Genomic DNA, 18,506 nt, shown 5'->3' on the forward strand with positions numbered 1-18,506 from the left:
CCTGTTACAATTCCAAACCCCTGGAGGGCCCAAGCTGGCCCAGGCCTGGGCAATACTATCAAATCCTGGGAATTGTAGTTTCACAAGGTCTTCACCCTTCTCTTCCACGGTGCAGATCTATCCCGAGTGTTTCCCCATCCTTCAAAATGCTTTATCCTCCAACAATCTGTCATCGTGACGTCACATCCTGCAGCATGGTTCCGGAACTAGACAGAACTTCCTCCCATTTCATTTTGGGAGAGTGCAGGTGCCCTTCCGTCGCCATGGAGACGGCCGACAGCCGGCTGTCCCTGTCTGCGACCCTGGAGGCCTTAAACGGCGCCCTCAGAGGAAAGGCCGGAGAGGGAGCCCCCCTTCGAGGCTCGGTCTGGTTCAAAGAAAACAGCGCCCGGAACTTACGTAGACGCGACTTCCTGGCGCCCCGGGCGGCCCTGAGGGGGATGTTCGCCAAGGAGCAGGTAGGGGGCGGGGCCTGGCTGGAAAGGGGCGGGGCGGGATTGTAGAAGGGCGGGGCCTGGGTTGAAAAGGGCGGGGTTTGGAGGGAAAGGGGCGGGGCGTTGAAGAGAAATTCTATAAGGCGGGGCAGGACTGCAGGGGGCGTGGCCTTCAAGGAGCATAGGGGCGGGGTTTGAGACAAGTTCTATGAGGCGAGGCAGGATTGGAGAGGGGCGGGGCCTGGTTGGAAAGAGGCGGGGTTTGCATTAAAGGGGCGGGGCCTTGAAGAGACATGGGCTCTGAGGCAGGGCACGATTGAGGAGAGCAAGGCCTGAGTAGAGAGGGGCGGAGCCGGATGGAGGAGAGGCGGGGCTGGGTGAAAAGCGGGCGGGTCCTGTGTGGAGAGGGGTGGGGCCTTGGTTCAAGGACTATAAGGCGAGGCAGGATTGAGGAGAGCAAGGCCTGAGTGAGGAGGGCTTAGGGGCGGGGCCTTGAAGATACAAGGGCTATGAGGCAGGGCGGGGCCTGTGTGGGAAGGGGCGGGGCCTGTGTGGGAAGGGGCGGGGCCTTGAAGAAGCAAGTGCTATACAGCGGGGCGGGGCCTGAGTGGAAAGGGGCGCTACCTTCAAGGAGTTTAGGGGCGGGGCTTAAGACAAGGTCTATGAGGCGAGGCAGGATTGGAGAGGGGCGGGGCCAAGGTGGAAAGAGGCGGGGTTTGCATGAAAGGGGGCGGGGCCTCTGAGGCGGGGCAGGATAGAGGAGAGGAAGGCCTGAGTAGAGAAGGGCGGGGCCGGATAGAGGAGAGGCGGGGCTGTGTGAAACGGGGCGGGGCCTGTGTGGAGAGGGGTGGGGCCTTGATTCAAGGGCTATAAGGCGAGGCAGGATTGAGGAGAGGCGGGGCTGTGTGAAACGGGGCGGGGCCTGGGTGGAGAGGGGTGGGGCCTTGAAGATGCAAGGCTATGAGTCAGGGCTGTCTTGAGGAGGGCGGGGCCTGCGTGGGAAGGGGCGTGGCCTTGAAGCAAGTGCTATAAGGCACGGCAGGGTTGTGGAGGGGCGGTACCTTCATGGAGTTTAGGGGCGGGGTCTTGAGATTAGGTCTATGAGGCGAGGCAGGATTGAAGAGGGGCGGGGCCTGGGTGGAAAGAGGCGGGGTTTTTATGAAAGGGGGAGGGGCCTTTAAGAAACATGGGCTCTGAGGCGGGGCAGGATTGAGGAGAGCAAGGCCTGAGGGGCGGGGCCTTCAGAGGCATGGTAGGATGGAGGAGGGGCGGGGCCTGAGTGGAAAGGGGCGGGGCCTTCAAGGGGCTTAGGGAAGGGGGTCTTAAAGAGGCAAGGGCTGTGAGGCGGGGCAGGATTGAATAGAGGTGTGGCCTGAGTGCAAAGGGGCGTGGCCTTTTAAATCCACCACTCCTTGAGCTTCTTTCTGGGCTGCTCTGCCTGTTCAGTCTCCATGCAACTTTCCCTTTCTGTCTCTCATTGCTATAGGTTCCCCTTGGCATCACCGAGAGTGTGGTCTCCCTCAAAAGCCCAGGAGTGCTCCCCATTCAGAGCTGCCAGGAGTGCTCAGCCGGACTGACTGTCCACCTGGAGAGGCCTGCTGCCTTTGAACAGATCCTGGGGGCCATCCCTACCTATACAAAGCCTCCCCAGAGAGGCAGTGGGCACAGCATCCTCCTCAACTGTGCCTCCCTCCACGGGCGCAGAGGCCTGGCCTCTCTCAGCCTGAGCCACCTCAGGACCATCCTGGTCGCGGACCACCTGGCCGGCCTGCTCCACACTCAAGGGTCAGAAGGGGCACCACCGCCAGTACTGGGAATGGCTTCCTATCTCGGGGCCTAGAAATATACATTGGGAGGGTTGCTTTCATTTATTTACTGCAGCATTGCAGTGTAGGCCTTTACATTGTTACTTTGGAGTAAATTCCACTGTGTCAAGTAGTACTTGTTGTGGTTTCTTCTTCATCTCCTTTTTCCTCCTTCCGCCTCTTTCAGTAGCTCTTTCAGTATTATCTATCTATCTATCTATATATATGCTCTGTTCTTTTTGAGTGACATCATCATTATGGAAAGGAGCTAGCTAGCTTTGAACTAGACCAGATAGCCTGTTTCCTGGGTTGTTCATAGAGGACTTTGCGTCTTCTCACTTTGCCTGTTTTATGGCCAATGTTGTGTGACGTCCTCCCTTTTTTGCCATCCAGGGTAGATGTGCATCTAGTCCCAGCTTTGCAGGATGAAGAAATCCATCATTTTCTGAGACAATTGAGAGTTGACTGGCCTTCGGTGTTAGAAACTTCCCCAAACCTTGAGGACAATCTGGCCATGAAGGAAGCCCTCCGTCGCTGTCCTTATGCTACATTTGCTCCTAAGGACCAGGAAGGTGTAGTGTGTAAACTGCACTTGAAAGAGATCCTGAAGGAACAAGAGCAGCAGGAGCATCTGGAGGGTTATGACTCTAACCTTGATGTCTTTCTTGGTAGGTAGTTTCTTTTATCTCAGCTGTATACTTTGCTTTGCTGTTGCCCTGTGCCTTCAAGGCGTTTCTGACCAATAGTGACCATAAGGTGGACCTATGACAGGATTTTCTTGGCAAGGTTTGTTCAGGGGGGTTGCCATTACCATCCTTTGAGGCTGAGAGAGTGTGATGTGTCCAGGATCCCTCAATGGGAATTTATGGCTGAGCAGGGATTCAAAACCTGGCTCCCAGAGTCCTGGTCCATCACTCAAACTACCACATCAGGCACAGGCAAACTTGGGTCTTCCAGGTGTTTTGGACTTCAACTCCCACAATTTCTAACAGCCAATAGGCTGTTAGGAATTATGGGAGTTGAAGTCCAAAGCACCTGGAAAACCCAAGTTTGCCTGTGCCTGCACTACATCATGCTAACGCTCATTTTAGCCCAAGACAATTTGCTGCCTGAGATGAAAATGGTGTTCATTTTCCCCTGTTTCTCTTATGTAATCAATCAATAAACACAAAGCTTGATTTTTTTTAGTCGCCCTTACTAGAGTAGATCCATTGAATCATAGGGATTTATCTAGGTGTTGCCTCACCATTAAACTTTTGATTAAGTGTGTTTGCTCTAATTAGGGTTAACTAATGGATTAAGGAAGCCAAGGCTAGGTCAAGTTATTTTGGCAAGTGGAGCACAAAATAGCAGAAGTGTCTCTCCTGTCAGTAAAACTACAATAGCAACGATAAAGGTTTCCACTTGACATTAAGTCTAGTCATGTCCGGCTCTGGGGGGTGGTGCTCATCACCATTTCTAAGATGAAGAGCCAGCGTTGTCCGTAGACACCTCCAAGGTCATGTGGCCAGCATGACTGCATGGAGCGCTGTTACCTTCCCGCCGAAGCGGTATCTATTGATCTACTCACATTTGCATGTTTTCGAACTGCTAGGTTGGCAGGAGCTGGTCAACAGCAGGAGCTCACCCCACTACTGGGATTCAAACCGCTGACCTTTTGGTAAACAAGGTCAGCAGCTCAGCAGTTTAACTCGCTGCATCACCAGGGACTCAAGACTACAATAATAATAATACATTAAAAATGGCTAGTCTCCATTGGCTAGATGGGTGTCAAAGAAGTGACTATGCTTGGAACTTCCAAGCAGGTTGGTTCCTCTTTCCTGCCCCAACTTGGGCATGGAAACCCCAAAGGGCGTAAGAGCCGCAAATGCAGCAGAAGCAAACAGTGCGAACAGGGACTTACAGCCTTTCATGAATCCTCTCTTCCATTTCAGTGACTGAAGAAAAACTCTGCCACGTTGCTGAGCTCCACCGCATGGCCTTGCGATGCATGGTGAGCAATACACTGAGAGGGTTTGCTGTTGCTGTGCTTGGAACGGCACCCTTGCCCATCATTTGTGCAAACTACTTTTCCTCTCCAGGCCGATGCACCGGGAAGGACATGCAGCGTTGTACATGTGGTGAGCCACGAGGAGGCCTTCCAGCAGCAGAAGGTGGACTTGTTGTGGAGGCTGGTTGCTCCACAAACACTCCCAGGTCCACAGGTGAGGAGCGGCCTTTCCTTTGGTGATGATGTGTCTATCAGACAGGATTTCTACAGGTGTTTTCCTGTAAATGGTTCAAACCAGATACAGGCAAACTTTGGCTCTCCAGGTGTTTTAGACTTCAACTCTCACAATTCCTAACAGCCTCCTAGCTGTTAGGAATTGTGGGACTTGAAGTCTAAAACACCTGGAGAGCCAAAGTTTGCCAGTGCCTGGATCAGACTGCAGCCATTGCCATGCTTGTCTAGGAACAATGAGAGCTTGAATCCCATATCTATTGAAAGGGTGGAAGGTTGAGATTGGCTACCACAAAACTTTTCCAACAACTTCTGGAGGGCTACAGTGTTGCATTCATGATGTGTAACAATACATATCAACATGTTGCTTGCTACTACAGCTTTGTATTTATTCTGTCCATAGAAGCACCTTGTCTGTGGACCCGTGAAAACCATCCGCTCTGCCTCTCCTTTGAGCATTCTTCATTATTTCCAGTAAGTGATAGCTCTTTCCCAGCTGTTTCCCATTCAGGACCTGTTTGTTTTGGTAAGAACAGTATAGCATTTTTCCTTCCTTAAGATTTGGAGCAAGCAGGAGATCCTGTGAATGAGAGCCTGCAGTTTCTTTCTGGACAGCGGCTAGCAAAGGACAGCCATCATGCATTGCATGTGCTTGTTAGGCAGCTGATTTAGGCTGATATACAAGCCCTCATTCTCTATTTAGGAGAAATGGTGTTGTCCTTAGAACCCAGTCATCAGAGTGCAAACCCTGGTCTAGCAAAAGATATTGCAAAACAACATTAGATTTTAATGAAATGGCAGTCTTAGGCCCCTTCTACACTGCCATATAATCCAGATTATCAAAGCAGATAATTCACATTTTCTGCTTTGAACTGGGTTATATAACTCTATACTCCCATATAGTAAAGATAAAGCTTTTCCCTGACATTAAATCTAGTCATGTCCAACTCTGTCATCTCAATTTCTAAACTGAAGAGCCGGCGTTGTCAATGGAAACCTCCATGGTCATGTGGCGAACAAGTCTGCATGGAGCATTGTTGCCTTCCCGCAGAAGCAGAACCTACTCACATTTGCATTTTTTCAAACTGCTAGGTTGGCAGAAGCTGGGGCTAACAGCGAGAGATCATCCTGCTCCTCGGATTTGAAATGCCAACCTTTCAATCAGCAAGTTCAGCAACTCACTGGTTTAACCTGCTGTACCACCAGGGGGCCACACTGCCATATAATCCAGTTCAAAGTAGATAATCTGGATTTTATACATCAGTGTAGAAAGAGCCTTATATTGAGTGATTAAGGACCAGGTTATAATTCTTCATTTTAGGCTGTCATTTCATTAAAAACTTAGGCTGTTTTGCCATATCTTTAGCCAGACCAGGGTTTGCAATCTGGTGTAGCTATTAGCTAAAGATATGGCAAAACAGCATTAGTTTTACCTTTATTAAGCTTACAGGGCTGTACTAGATGTGAATGGAGTCCTGTTTTTTTCTCTTCCCATTAACATTTTTTATTGGTCGGCATATGATTCAGTATTAGTGACTTGTTTGTATTTTGCAGACTATACAAGTCACACAAGTCTTTCCAATTAGCATTTTTTTATTGGTCGGCATATGATTCAGTATTAGTGACTTGTTTGTACTTTACACATGGTTCTTCTGCTATAAACTACTGTGTATGATCTCTTATAGGTTGCGGCACTCCCAAATGTATGAGGCTTCAGTGTTGAAGTATGGAGATCTTTCCCAGGGTAATGGTTGTCTTGTCATTTGTTGGGTGCTGTTTGTTTTCCCCTGAGCTGCTTTTTGAAGGTCTGAATATTTTTCACTAGATTCAGGTGCATCTTCCTGCTGGATGGCTTATTTATTTTATGTGTGGGGTGGGGAGATATCTGCCTGCCAGTTCAGTTGGGTAATAATCCCCAGCCCTTTTATCTGGAGTCTCCTTCACTCTTTTATTAGTATCATCTAATCCAATGTCTTTATCAGAAAGTAGGGAGCCCCCGGTGGCGCAGTGGGTTAAACCCCTGTGTCGGCAGGACTGAAGACCGACAGGTTGCAGGTTCGAATCCGGGGAGAGTGCGGATGAGCTCCCTCTATCAGCTCCAGCTCCTCATGTGGGGACATGAGAGAAGCCTCCCATAAGGATGATAAAACATCATAAATAAATAAATAAAACATCCTGGCGTCCCCTGGGCAACATCCTTGCAGACGGCCAATTCTCTCACACCAGAAGCGACTTGCAGTTTTGCAAGTCACTCCTGACACAACAAAAAAAAACATTAATCAGAAAGTAATGGCCATTTTTTTCCGTGCTCTGAACTTGAAGTCAATTGACTTCTAGAAGACCTATGGATGTGTTTGAAAGTTCATGAACAAGTAATAAAACTATCAATTTTTTTCTCTCTCTGTTCCACCTCCCATCATGGTTCAGTTTCATATTTACTGTTGGGCGAGTGGGCTTATTAATAAAAGACCCTTATCAATGCACAACAGAGTAACTTATTAGCAGCAGTGTGACCCAGCACCGGTTGCCCAATATGATAAAAAGAACAAAAATACACTGAGCAATATTATCTCTTCCATTGGAGACTTTTCTTTATAGCAAAATAATATGGTTGCACTATTTACAAAAACAAGGTTTCCATAACACGAACAAAGTTCTTTATACTTCCTTCTTTGCTTCCACGCTTTCTCATGCAGATAAACAGCTTTGCTCCCACATAACCTCTTCTCACACCAAACTTACACAGGAGCTTCACACAGCAGCCATCACACTGGAGCTTCACACATGATGGCCTTCAACCTGGGCCTTTCTCTTCGAAGCTTCTCACATCAGGCCTACTAATACTGAGGCCTACCTCACACTGAGGCCTTTCTCCCACTGAGCTCTCTCAGACACTGAGGGTGAACTGACACTGAGGCCTTCTCATACTGAGGCCTGCTAACCCACTGAAGTCCTTCTCCCACAGAGACCTCTCACAGATTGAGGGCTACTAAGTTACAAACACACCTGCTTATATTGAACTGCAGCCTTTGCATCTATTTAACCCTTTCAGTGCTTGATTCACATTTTTGGTAATTAAAATACCTAGTTAATATTTAATATTTCTGACTACTATCAAGGCTGTTTCCTACAGTGTAATGATAAAAATTAACTTTACTAAGGTTATTTTCTTCTATATGAAGAAAATCAATTCCCAATGCAACGAAATTAAATTGTGCACATATATGTGTAATTTTATGTCTGTTTTCTTGGAAAGAGCTCCATAATTTTCATCATACTCCATAACTGCCTCTCCCAAAAAATGGGGGGTTTAAGAACAACAGTCCCAGATCTCCTCGATCTGTAAGTTTTCGGCTTGCTTGAGCATCTTGTTGATGGACAAGTGTATGTCTTTTGCTTCTTCACCCAGATGATACCTGGACTGAAATAGTCAATGTCCTAACAGCAGCTGCCATCCGGTTTGAGATGCTTAGCATAAACCATCAAAGCCAGGTAACCAGATGTATCCTTTTGAAGTATCTTTTGCATAATAATAATAATAATGATGATGATGATGATGATGATGATGATGATGCTTTCTTTATACTCCGCCCTATCTCCTCGTAGGGACTCATATGGTCATTCAGAAGGCAATGTGGTCTTTGTGGAGAAGCCACAAGGTTTTAGCCACACAGATTACAATAGTGAACTAGTAATCATTTTGTTTGTATGACACTGACTAAAATATATTTGGACCGAATTATTAATGCTGAAGTATGGCACGTTGGGTTAAACCACTGAGCTGCTGAACTTGCTGACTGGAAGGTCGGTGGTTCAAATCCGTGGGACAGGATGAGCTCCCATTGATAGCCTCAGCTTCTGCCAACCTAGCAGTTTGAAAACATGCAAATGAGAGTAGATCAATAGGTACCGCTCTGGTGGGAAGGTAACAGCGCTCCATGCAGTCATGCCAGCCCCATGACCTTGGAGGTGTCTATGGGCAACGCCAGCTCTTCGGCTTAGAAATGGAGATGAGCACCACCCCCCAGAGTCAGACACGACTAGATTTAATGTCAAGGGGAAAGCTTTACTGTTAATACTGATACAAAGGCAGCATCTCTTAAATAAATGTATAGAATTGTAAATCCAATTCTGAATGTTGAATATTTTTTAGCAGAATGTTGGATTGGACGTTTTGTGGAGTTTGGGTTGGCAGTCCATACAGTTCTCTATATATGTGTCAACTGGTGACTCAGCAAAGGAAACTAAAACATGATTTGCAGACTATTGATAATTATCAATGAAGCAGCTCAGGGCATCCAAGGAATAAGTATAAATGAAGCACGCTTGCAAAACCCAAGGGTGGTCAACCTTTGGCTCCCTACATGTTTGGACTACAATTCTCACACTCCATTTGCATTTTCCCCAGTTTTCTGGGGTCTTTGTGAATTCAAGTCCAAAATATCTGTAGGGCCAAAATATCTTCAGGGTTTCCAAGGAGAGTTTAGAGCACTTCTCTCTCAACATAGTGGATTTCCCCCCTCATAGGTTCTTCTGGATGTTGAAGAGGCCAGCATCTCCACCAAGGGGACTAAAAGCGGAGCCTTTGTGATGTACAACTGTGCTCGGCTGGCCACCCTGTTTGAAACTTACAAGCGAGCAGAAGCACAAGGTGAGAGTTCACACAAACCATTGCATCTGACACCTGGGGATGATGAGAGATAGGCCTGCACCTGAATCAGGACTGGGTGGTGGTGTTGTCAGAAGAGAGACACTTTTGAACTGTTGTGTTGGAGTGCCTTGGACCATGAGAAGATCAAACCAGTCCATACGCCAGGAAATAAAGCCCGACTGCTCACTGGAGGGAAGGATATTAGAGTAAAAGATGAAGTACTTTGGCCACATCATGAGAAGACAGGAAAGCTTGGAGAAGGCAATGAAGGAAGGAAAAGGGAAGAGGGGCTAAAATGAATAAATGTTAGCAATACCGGTTAATTTGCTTGGTTTATTGTGTTTGCCAGATTTGAAAAAAACTGCTGCATAGTCTTGTTGTCTCAGGCCCCTTCTACACTACTATATAATCCAGATTTTCAAAAATAACCCTCCTGCTTTGGGTTATATGAATCTATACTGCCATATAATCCAGTTCAAATCAGATAATCTGGATTTTATATGGCAGTGTAGAAGGAGCCTCAGTCTGCCTTTCCTCACTCCAACTTTTTCATGTAAATTTGCAAAATTTGTGGCCCAATTTTGCTAAATTCTTCCTTTCCTTGGGCTTTCTCAGTAACCAATCTCTGTGGTCCCTTTTCCAGGCCTCTATCCAGCCTTTCCTCCTCCTTCCGAGCTGAACTACAAATCTCTCAGGGAAGAGGTGAGAAAAGGAGAGGAAGACCCAGACTTGAAGGGTTTGTAAGAGTGTGTTGTAGTAAGGGGTGGGTTCATGTAAAATAGGTGTACATTTGACTGGCATGAAGCAGGTTGTGAAATCCAGGGTGCCGTGATTCTACGTAAACATGGGAAAGAATTTCTTGACAGTCAGAGCTGTTTGACTGCCTCAGAATAGGGTGGAATCCTCTCTGGAGGTTTTTTAATTGGCTGAATGGTCTTCTGCCAGGAGTACTTTGATTGTGTATTCCTGCATGGCAGAATGGGGGTTGGACTAGATGGCCCTTGGGGTCTCTCTCAACTTTGTGATTCTATGTACCCAAATGGAGAGATTCTGTACCACAGACAAATACTTCCAGTGTGGTTGGTACTCACTCAGAGAATCCCTCACCTGGCTATTTACACGGTGCTGAATGATTGAGGGGAAATGATAATCTATTCTGAAGCATAGGTGACTGGCTTTGGGGTATCCTCTGTATGCAAACCTGACTTTCTCCTGATGCCACCAACAGTGCCGCTGTTAAAACTTTGTGGACAGCAGTTGGTTGAGACAGGAGGCTTTATTTCCCTTCTCAACTGGCAGTCTTCGTATTTTCCAGGCGTGGGCAAACTTGAGCCCTCCAGATGTTTTGGACTTCAACTCCCACAATTCCTACCAACTGTTAGGAATTGTGGGAGTTGAATCCCAAAACACCTGGAGTACTGAAGTTTGCTCATGCCTGGTGTATCCAAAAGGACCCTTTCCCCATTAACAGAAGCATGAAAACCACAACATTTGTTGGAATAGGTTTTCTATTACATTTCCTCTTCTAATGTGACTCACTCAAGTATTTTGTTTCTCTCTCAGGGTGAATGGCTGCTGCTATTCAACGGTGTCCTACCCTTCCAGGAGACTCTGGACCGTGTCCTACAGCTTCCCCTTGCTGAGGGTGGGCTCAGGATCACAGCCAGCACAGAAGCGGTGAGCTGCGTTTTTGGGTCCTGCTGGACAGGATGGCTGTGCTATTTTTCCTTTCCTAAGTCTTGGCTTCATGCATGTACGAACGTGTGCATCATTCTAGCATCTCATTGGATAATCTTTGGATGAGCTAGCATCTCATTGGATAATCTTTGGATGAGCTCAGTGCTTTACTTGGCAGGTGTTTTGCTTTAGGAAAGAGGGGTCCAATCATGAAGCCTTCCCACATATCCTGATAGGGCTGCCCATCATCTCCAGATCTCAGGGAAATGCTGACAATGTTCATAGTATTTCATAGCTTACTGCAGGCGAAAGAAGCAATTTCTGACTAGTCTGAGTGCAGAAGGGAATTGATACTGATTGTAGGCCAGACATGGGAAAACTTGGCCCCTCCAGGTGCTTTAGACTATTCCTAACAGCTGGTAGTTTGCCCATGCCTCTGCTATAGCTGACCCAGACCTCATTTTAATACCCGAGCTTGCTATTTCAATCTCCAAGTATGACTGAAAAGCCTTCTGTGTTATCAGACCTTGCCTGGAAACTGTCCTGTTTAATGCACTAGCTAATTTGGCTGGGGTGGGTGTTGGATGAGTGGGCTTATTAACAAAAGACCCTCATCATAAATATACAGCAGAGTGACCCAGCACCAGTAGCCCAAAGAACAAAAAAACAGGATAATGTTATCTCTGCCATAGGAGACTTTCCTTTATAGCAAAATAATATGGTTGCACTATTTACAAGGAAAAGGTTTCCATAACACAAAGTTCTTTATACTTCCTTCTTAGCTTCCACACTGGGCTTCTTTCTCATACAGATAAATAGCTTTGCTCTCACTGAGTTTCCTCTCACACCAAACTTACACAGATGTTTCACACAGTAACTTTTTACACATTGGAGATTCATACACGAAGTCTTCAACCTGGAGCTTCTTTCACCGAAGCCTTCTTGCACCAGGCCTTCTCACACTGAGGCCTCTCTCTGTCAGCTCACAGCAGATGCTCCCAAATGAAAACACAGGACAATGTTCTGATATCAAAGAGAACTTTACTACTGGAAACATGGACATGCGAAAAGCCGAGAGTGCCTGCCGCTGGTTGGCACTCTCTTATATACCCTTCCCACACATTCAAAAATGCAACTCCAGCCAAGACAAAACCCCGCATAAATCACCCGCCCAAATTGTTGCCCGCTTTCTTTCAGGGTCAGCCGCCGCAGGTGTCTTATGAGTGTCCAACATCAGAACCCTGATTCCTGGTGCCAAAACCAAGGCCCTGGAAACTGGGTCCTGACACTCTCACTGAGGTTTACCTCACACTGAGGCCTCTCTCAGACTGATGTCCCTTCATACTGAGGGCAACTAACACTGAGGTGTACTAAGCTACAGGCACACCCACTTATATAGAACTGCAGCTTTTGCTGCGTCAGTGCATCCATTTAACCCTTTCTGTACTTGACTCACATTTTTGGAATTAAAAATACCTAGTTAATATTTAATATTTCTGACACTGGACTCTTCTGCATATGCCCCAGCCATAGGTCTAGAGTCCTAAGTGTATCTAAAATCAAAATGTATCTGTATGTTGGAATGCATGACCCATGACAAATATACTATAGCAGGGTCAAAGATGAATACTACAGCACATATTTTGTAGTTTGATAGGCCCTAGTGCTGTCAGTTGAAAAGGGCATCAACTAGACGGCCATAGGTCAAACCCCTGTATACTTACTTACTTAGGCTATCCCTCGTTGGACGAGTAAGATGGTCTTCCATTATGGATTTCCTTGTGGGTCCGTAGGTGGCTGTGGAGCCCTATTCTTGCTCTGCATCTTCTTCCGCAGTGAGGGCATTGGTTTCCAGGTGGAAGGCGTTCCCGGTTGGGGTTGGCTTGACGCGCCTTCCTCCTGGCACGTTTCTCTCTTTCACCCTCCACTCGTGCCTCCTCGAATTCTGCAGCACTGCTGGTCACAGCTGTACTCCAGCTGGAGCGCTCAAGGGCCAGGGCTTCCCAGTTCTCGGTGTCTATGCCAGAGTTTTTAAGGTTGGCTTTCAGCCCATCTTTAAATCTCTTTTCCTGTCCACCAACGTTCCGTTTTCCGTTCTTAAGTTCGGAGTAGAGCAACTGCTTTGGGAGACGGTGGTCAGGCATCCGGACAATGTGGCCGGCCCAGCGGAGTTGATGTTGGAGGACCATCGCTTCAATGCTGGTGGTCTTTGCTTCTTCCAGCGCACTGACGTTTGTCCGCTTGTCTTCCCAGGAGATTTGCAGGATTTTCCGGAGGCAGCGCTGATGGAATCGTTCCAGGAGTTGCATATGACGTCTGTAGACTGTCCACGTCTCACAGGCATATAGCAGGATTGGGAGGACAATGGCTTTATAGACAAGCACCTTGGTCTCCCTACGGATGTCCCGGTCCTCAAACACTCTTTGCTTCATTCTGGAAAATGCTGCACTTGCAGAGCTCAGGCGGTGTTGTATTTCGGCGTCGATGTTGACTTTGGTGGAGAGGTGGCTGCCAAGGTAGCGGAAATGGTCCACATTTTCTAATGTTACACCATTAAGCTGTATTACTGGCATTGGAGAGGGATTGGCTTGTGACTGCTGGAACAGCACCTTGGTTTTCTCAATGTTCAGTGACAGGCCGAGCTTCTCGTATGCTTCTGCGAAGGTGTTTAGAGTGGCTTGTAGATCTTCTTCTGAATGCGCACAGACAACATTGTCATCAGCATACTGGAGTTCTATAACAGATGTTGTTGTAACCTTGGTTTTGGCTTTCAGTCTGCTGAGGTTGAATAGCTTGCCATCTGTCCGATAGATTATTTCCACTCCGGTGGGAAGCTTCCCATCAACAAGGTGAAGTATCATAGCGATGAAGATGGAGAATAGAGTTGGGGCGATAACACATCCCTGTTTGACACCGGATTCCACCTTAAATGGGTCACTTTGGGAGCCACTGCTGTCCAAAACTGTTGCCATCATGTCATCATGGAGGAGCCGCAGGATGTTCACAAATTTGTTAGGGCACCCGATTTTGTGGAGGATGGTCCAGAGAGCGCTGCGATTCACTGTGTCGAATGCCTTTGCAAGGTCGATGAATGCCATGTACAGGGGTTGGTTTTGTTCCCTGCATTTTTCTTGGAGTTGTCGTGCAGTGAAGATCATGTCCACGGTTCCTCTGGAGGGGCGGAAGCCGTTCTGGGATTCTGGGAGGGTGTCTTCTGAGAGGGGCAGAAGGCGGTTTGCAAGGATTCTTGCGAGGATTTTCCCAGCGGAGGTTAGAAGGGAGATACCTCGATAGTTTCCGCAGTCTGTTCTTTCCCCTTTTTTGAAGAGGGTGATGATGGTGGCGTCCTTGAAATCTGCTGGGATTTTCTCGGTCACCCACACTTTTTCTATGAGCTGGTGGAGTTGGTGTGTTAGCTCAGGTCCTCCCTCTTTAAAGATTTCAGCAGGGATCCCATCTGGTCCACTGGCTTTGTTATTCTTCTGTTGGCTGATGGCATTGCTGACTTCTTCCAAACTAGGCAGTGCTGCAAGCTCATCCCTGGTTTGTTGTTGCGGGATTTGTGAGAGGACCTCTTCGGCCACATTGGAGCTGCGGTTCAGGAGGCTTTGGTAGTGTTCTTTCCAACGTAGTACAATTGAGTTTTGGTCCTTCAGGAGTTTGGTTCCATCTGATGAGCGTAGAGGCTGTATGCCATGGTTTCTTGGTCCATAGATGACCTTTGTGGCTTTGAAGAATCCCTGAGCATTATGGGTATCTGCCAGGTGTTGGATTTCTTCGGCCTTCTTTGTCCACCAGATGTTCTTGAGTTCTCTTGTCCTTCTTTGGACCTCAGCTTTTGCACTAGCATAGATCTTTTTCTTAGCAGCACAGTTGATGTCTCTCTGCCATGCTTGGAAGGCTTTCCTTTTCTTGTCAATTAGCTGTTGGATCTCGATGTCATTTTCATCAAACCAGTCTTGATGTTTCTTGGCTTGGTATCCAATAGTTTCTTCGCAGGCTTGGATGATGGAGGTCTTCAGTTTGTTCCAATGTTCCTCAACATTTTCGGGGTGTTCTGTGGATAGATGGTCCTTGAGTGCTGTTTGGAGATGGGCTCGTCTGGAGGGCTCCTGAAGGGCTTGGGTGTTCATTTTGCGCCTTGTCTTCCTTCCTTGGAGTCTGCGCTTGGGGGCGATCTTGATAGCCATCGAGGATCAAATTAGCCTGTGGTCAGTCCAGCAGTCGTCAGCACCTGTCATGGCTCTTGTGAGGAGCACGTCACGGCGGTCTCTGGCGCGTGTGATTACATAGTCTAAGAGGTGCCAATGCTTTGACCGGGGGTGCTTCCATGATGTCTTGAACTTGTTTTTCTGGCGGAAGAGCGTGTTGGTGATGACAAGGTTGTGCTCCACACATTTGGTGAGAAGCAGGATGCCATTTGAGTTGCTGTTTCCAACCCCGTCTTTTCCAATGGTCCCTGGCCACAGGTCGAAGTCTCGCCCGACTCTTGCATTGAAGTCCCCCAGGAGGATGATTTTGTCCCCCTTAGGTATCCCCGATAGGACGGTGTCCAGCTGACAGTAGAATTTCTCCTTGATGTCTTCGTCAGCATCTAGTGTTGGTGCATAGGCACTTATGATGGTTGCCCGTTGGTTTTTGGCAAGATCGATTCGGAGGGTTGAGAGTCGTTCGTTGATGCCAGTGGGTGCTTCGGACAGATGTTTCACCAGATCGTTTCTGATGGCGAAGCCAACTCCGTGCATTCTTTGGTCTTTTTCGGGCAGTCCCTTCCAAAAGAAGGTGTAGCCTCCTTTTTCTTCCTTCAGCTGTCCCTCTCCTGCTCTCCGGGTCTCCTGAAGGGCTGCTATGTCGATGTTGAAGCGTCCCAGCTCCCTTGCAATGATGGCAGTTCTGCATTCGGGGCGTTCATTGCCACTGTTGTCCATCAGAGTCCGTACGTTCCACGTACCGAAGTTCATTTTCCTTTTTTGGCCGCAGGGTGGTGACCCCACTGGACGCGGCAGTCCAGTCGGGGATGAGTGAGGCAGACTATGTTTGGGGCACCTTTTCTAGCCCCCTCCCCATGTGGGGTGAGCAGAGTGGGTCCTCAATAGGGCTGCTCAGTCGCGGATACAGCTGCCGAACTACTCAACTGCCTCGGACCTTGAGGTAGAACGACTGAGTCCGTACCCACCGCCCATGTGCCAGTCTGTGACTAGGGGCTTCCAGATTTCACAGTCTTGCCCCCGTCGCCACTCGCTGATCGCCATGGGACTTTGGTTGGTTGGTTTTTATTTTCTTTGGAAGACGCCTGTGCGTGGATTTTTTTAATGTGTGGAGGTCAGTGCACAACTGATCAACACACAGACTTCACAGAGTGAGGTTCCACTGGTGATGTAGTTTAACACAATGACCGTGGCTTCTCAGTCTGTTGCAGCCTTCTTCCGCCTTCGCAGCCGTTGTAACATGTGCCATGTTATCCTCCGCCTGCTCCGCCGTTGAGGTCTTTGGGTCTTCGGACTGTGCTTGGTCTGGGACCTCCCCCGCAGCCACTCCTGGGAGTGCACGACTCCAGTTGTTGTGCCCACAGGTTCATCGGAACACGCAAGCCCCCTCACCACGACAAGGTGACAGTCCATCGAGGGGGAAAAAAAAAACCCCTGTATAAAATTGTAGAATCACTTGTGTTAGTAGTTGGATGAGTAATCTTATTTAATACAAGACTGTTTCGTGTATCCCAGTTATGTTGACAATCATACCGTTTCCCTGTCTGAAGGATTTGTAAGTAAAGAATTGATCTACATTGTGTTTTAGGTATGCAAGTTCTTGATACAGCTGAGCATGGATTTCAGTTCCTACTACAACCGGGTGCATATCTTGGGGGTAGGTATCCAATAAGGAGCACAGCTTGTATAGAGTATACAATACATTGCAAGAGTTGTTAGATGGCCATCTGTTGGGGATTCTTTGATTGTGATTTTCCTGCATTGCAGGGGGTTGGACGAGATGACCTGCGTGGTCTCTTCCAACTCTATTATTCTAGGACTCCAACACTCCATCAGCATAGACCCTATCTACAAAATGAATATAAATTAAGAAAATATGGGTTCAGCGTGAGTCATACATACTTTAATCACAAACCTGGATGCAGACCACACACAGGACATAAGGTAACTAAACATCAGTTACCATTTGGCATGATCTGTGCTGAAACACACACTTCAGTAAAATGAACGTTTTCAAATATATAGCACATGCTATGTAAGGTAGGGATTAATTTTTGGCAAGGGCTGTGGTTAATGGGAAAGTGATCTGGTGGTAGAACCTTTACAGGAATTTGTGTCACTTCCCTTTAAAGCTGGCCTGCCTCCAGGTGTTTGGGACTCCAACTCCCAGAAGCCCTAGCCAGCTTGTTCAGTGGTCAGGAATTATGGGCACTGAAGTCCAAAACACCTGGAGGGCCAAAGCTATTCCCTGTTGCTTTGCAACATAAAAACTACTTTTTTAGGGATGCAAAATGGTTAAATAATTTGAATAAGACAAAAGGGTTGTGCAGGCCTGATTTAAAGCTATTCTCAGTTGCTTTGCGACATCAAAACTACTTGTTTTAAAAAAATGCAAAATGTTTATAAGTGATTTGAGTAAGGCAAAAGGGTCAGTCTTCTTTGCTTCGCTGTACAGTGGGCACCCACTTCCTTGAGTGGCACAAGCACCAGCCAGTGGTACAGGGGTCACTAATTTTGCTGCCCACTTAAAATCCCATAATACAGAAATCCCGTCCCCACTTGCTGCAGAAGACAGAATTCTTTGCAAATACTTTCCTCCTCAGCAAATCTCTGAAGTATCTCTTATGTGATGAAGTTCAGGGGTAGTTGTTGATAATGGGAAATCGGGATGGCATCAAAGGAAATCCCAACTATTTCCACACAAAACCAACAGCACTAGAAAGCTACTTCTGCTGTTCCTTGAAATTGCTTTCTTTGTTTCCAACAGGAGCCTCGCCCTCACCTTTTCAGCCAGATGTTTGCCCGGTTACAGCTGATGAGGGCAGTGAGAGAAGTGTTTCACAGCGCCCTGGCCACCCTCCACCTGCCTCCCCTTCGCCAGATCTGAAACAGAGGGTTACTGTGAGTCTTTTGGGCTGCACAGCCATGTTTCAAGCAGCATTCTCTCCTAAGACTTCACCTGTATCTGTGACTGGCATCTTCAGAAGTTCTTTCTGATCTGAAACAGCTGGTCCATCTTTGCTCTGACTGCCTTCTTGTGGACCAGACTGCCTTGGGTCGAGCAGAGATGACAGGAATTAAGCAGAGCAGAACTTGGTTGTCAATGGTTCACGCTTTGGCTCTGAATTGCCTACCGAGATCCTTTGGGGCTAAAATTGTGAAAACTTAGTTGCGAGTGAGCATAGACTTAAAAATTGCAAGCAAGGAAGCCGAGTACTCCCAACTGTGTTGCTCTGTTTCCTCCCATTTGCTCATAGAATACCAAAAGGAAGATAACGGCACAAGCCAAAAGAAAGAACCACAACAAATGCAAATAATAGGCTACTGTTTGTTTTTATTCTGTCCTGAAATAGATGAGGCTCTTTGGGAAGTGTCTCCCACCCTTTCACAGAAAGATTTCTTTTTGGCACAGTTGGTGGAAACAAAGAAAGTGTAAATAAAGAAACACACACACTTGTTGCTCATGCTGTTGCACAAAATCTGTCTGAACAGCAAAAGGTGTGAGAGAAA

At 47.3% G+C, this 18,506-nt stretch overlaps 1 protein-coding gene across 2 annotated transcripts; it reads left to right on the plus strand.

The window, feature by feature from the left end:
• The first annotated feature begins 203 nt into the window (after positions 1-203).
• DALRD3 (DALR anticodon binding domain containing 3) lies at positions 204-18,460 on the plus strand. 2 transcript variants are annotated; one of them, XM_067463429.1, is made up of 13 exons: positions 205-458; positions 1,921-2,219; positions 2,633-2,907; positions 4,174-4,232; positions 4,321-4,443; positions 4,864-4,934; positions 6,146-6,204; positions 7,870-7,952; positions 8,988-9,111; positions 9,755-9,813; positions 10,675-10,788; positions 16,585-16,653; positions 17,764-18,460. In XM_067463429.1, the coding sequence occupies exons 1-13, from the start codon at positions 264-266 to the stop codon at positions 17,881-17,883; spliced, it is 1,650 nt and encodes a 549-aa protein (XP_067319530.1). In that variant the 5' UTR covers positions 205-263; the 3' UTR covers positions 17,884-18,460. The 2 variants fall into 2 exon arrangements, with proteins under 2 accessions (XP_067319531.1, XP_067319530.1); XM_067463430.1 differs by lacking the exons at positions 16,585-16,653; positions 17,764-18,460 and having other exon boundaries at positions 204-458; positions 9,755-9,847; positions 10,675-10,754.
• Positions 18,461-18,506: the final 46 nt, after the last annotated feature.

The sequence above is a fragment of the Anolis sagrei genome, chromosome 2 (genome assembly GCF_037176765.1).
Source record: "Anolis sagrei isolate rAnoSag1 chromosome 2, rAnoSag1.mat, whole genome shotgun sequence".
Taxonomy (NCBI): Eukaryota; Metazoa; Chordata; class Lepidosauria; order Squamata; family Dactyloidae; genus Anolis; species Anolis sagrei.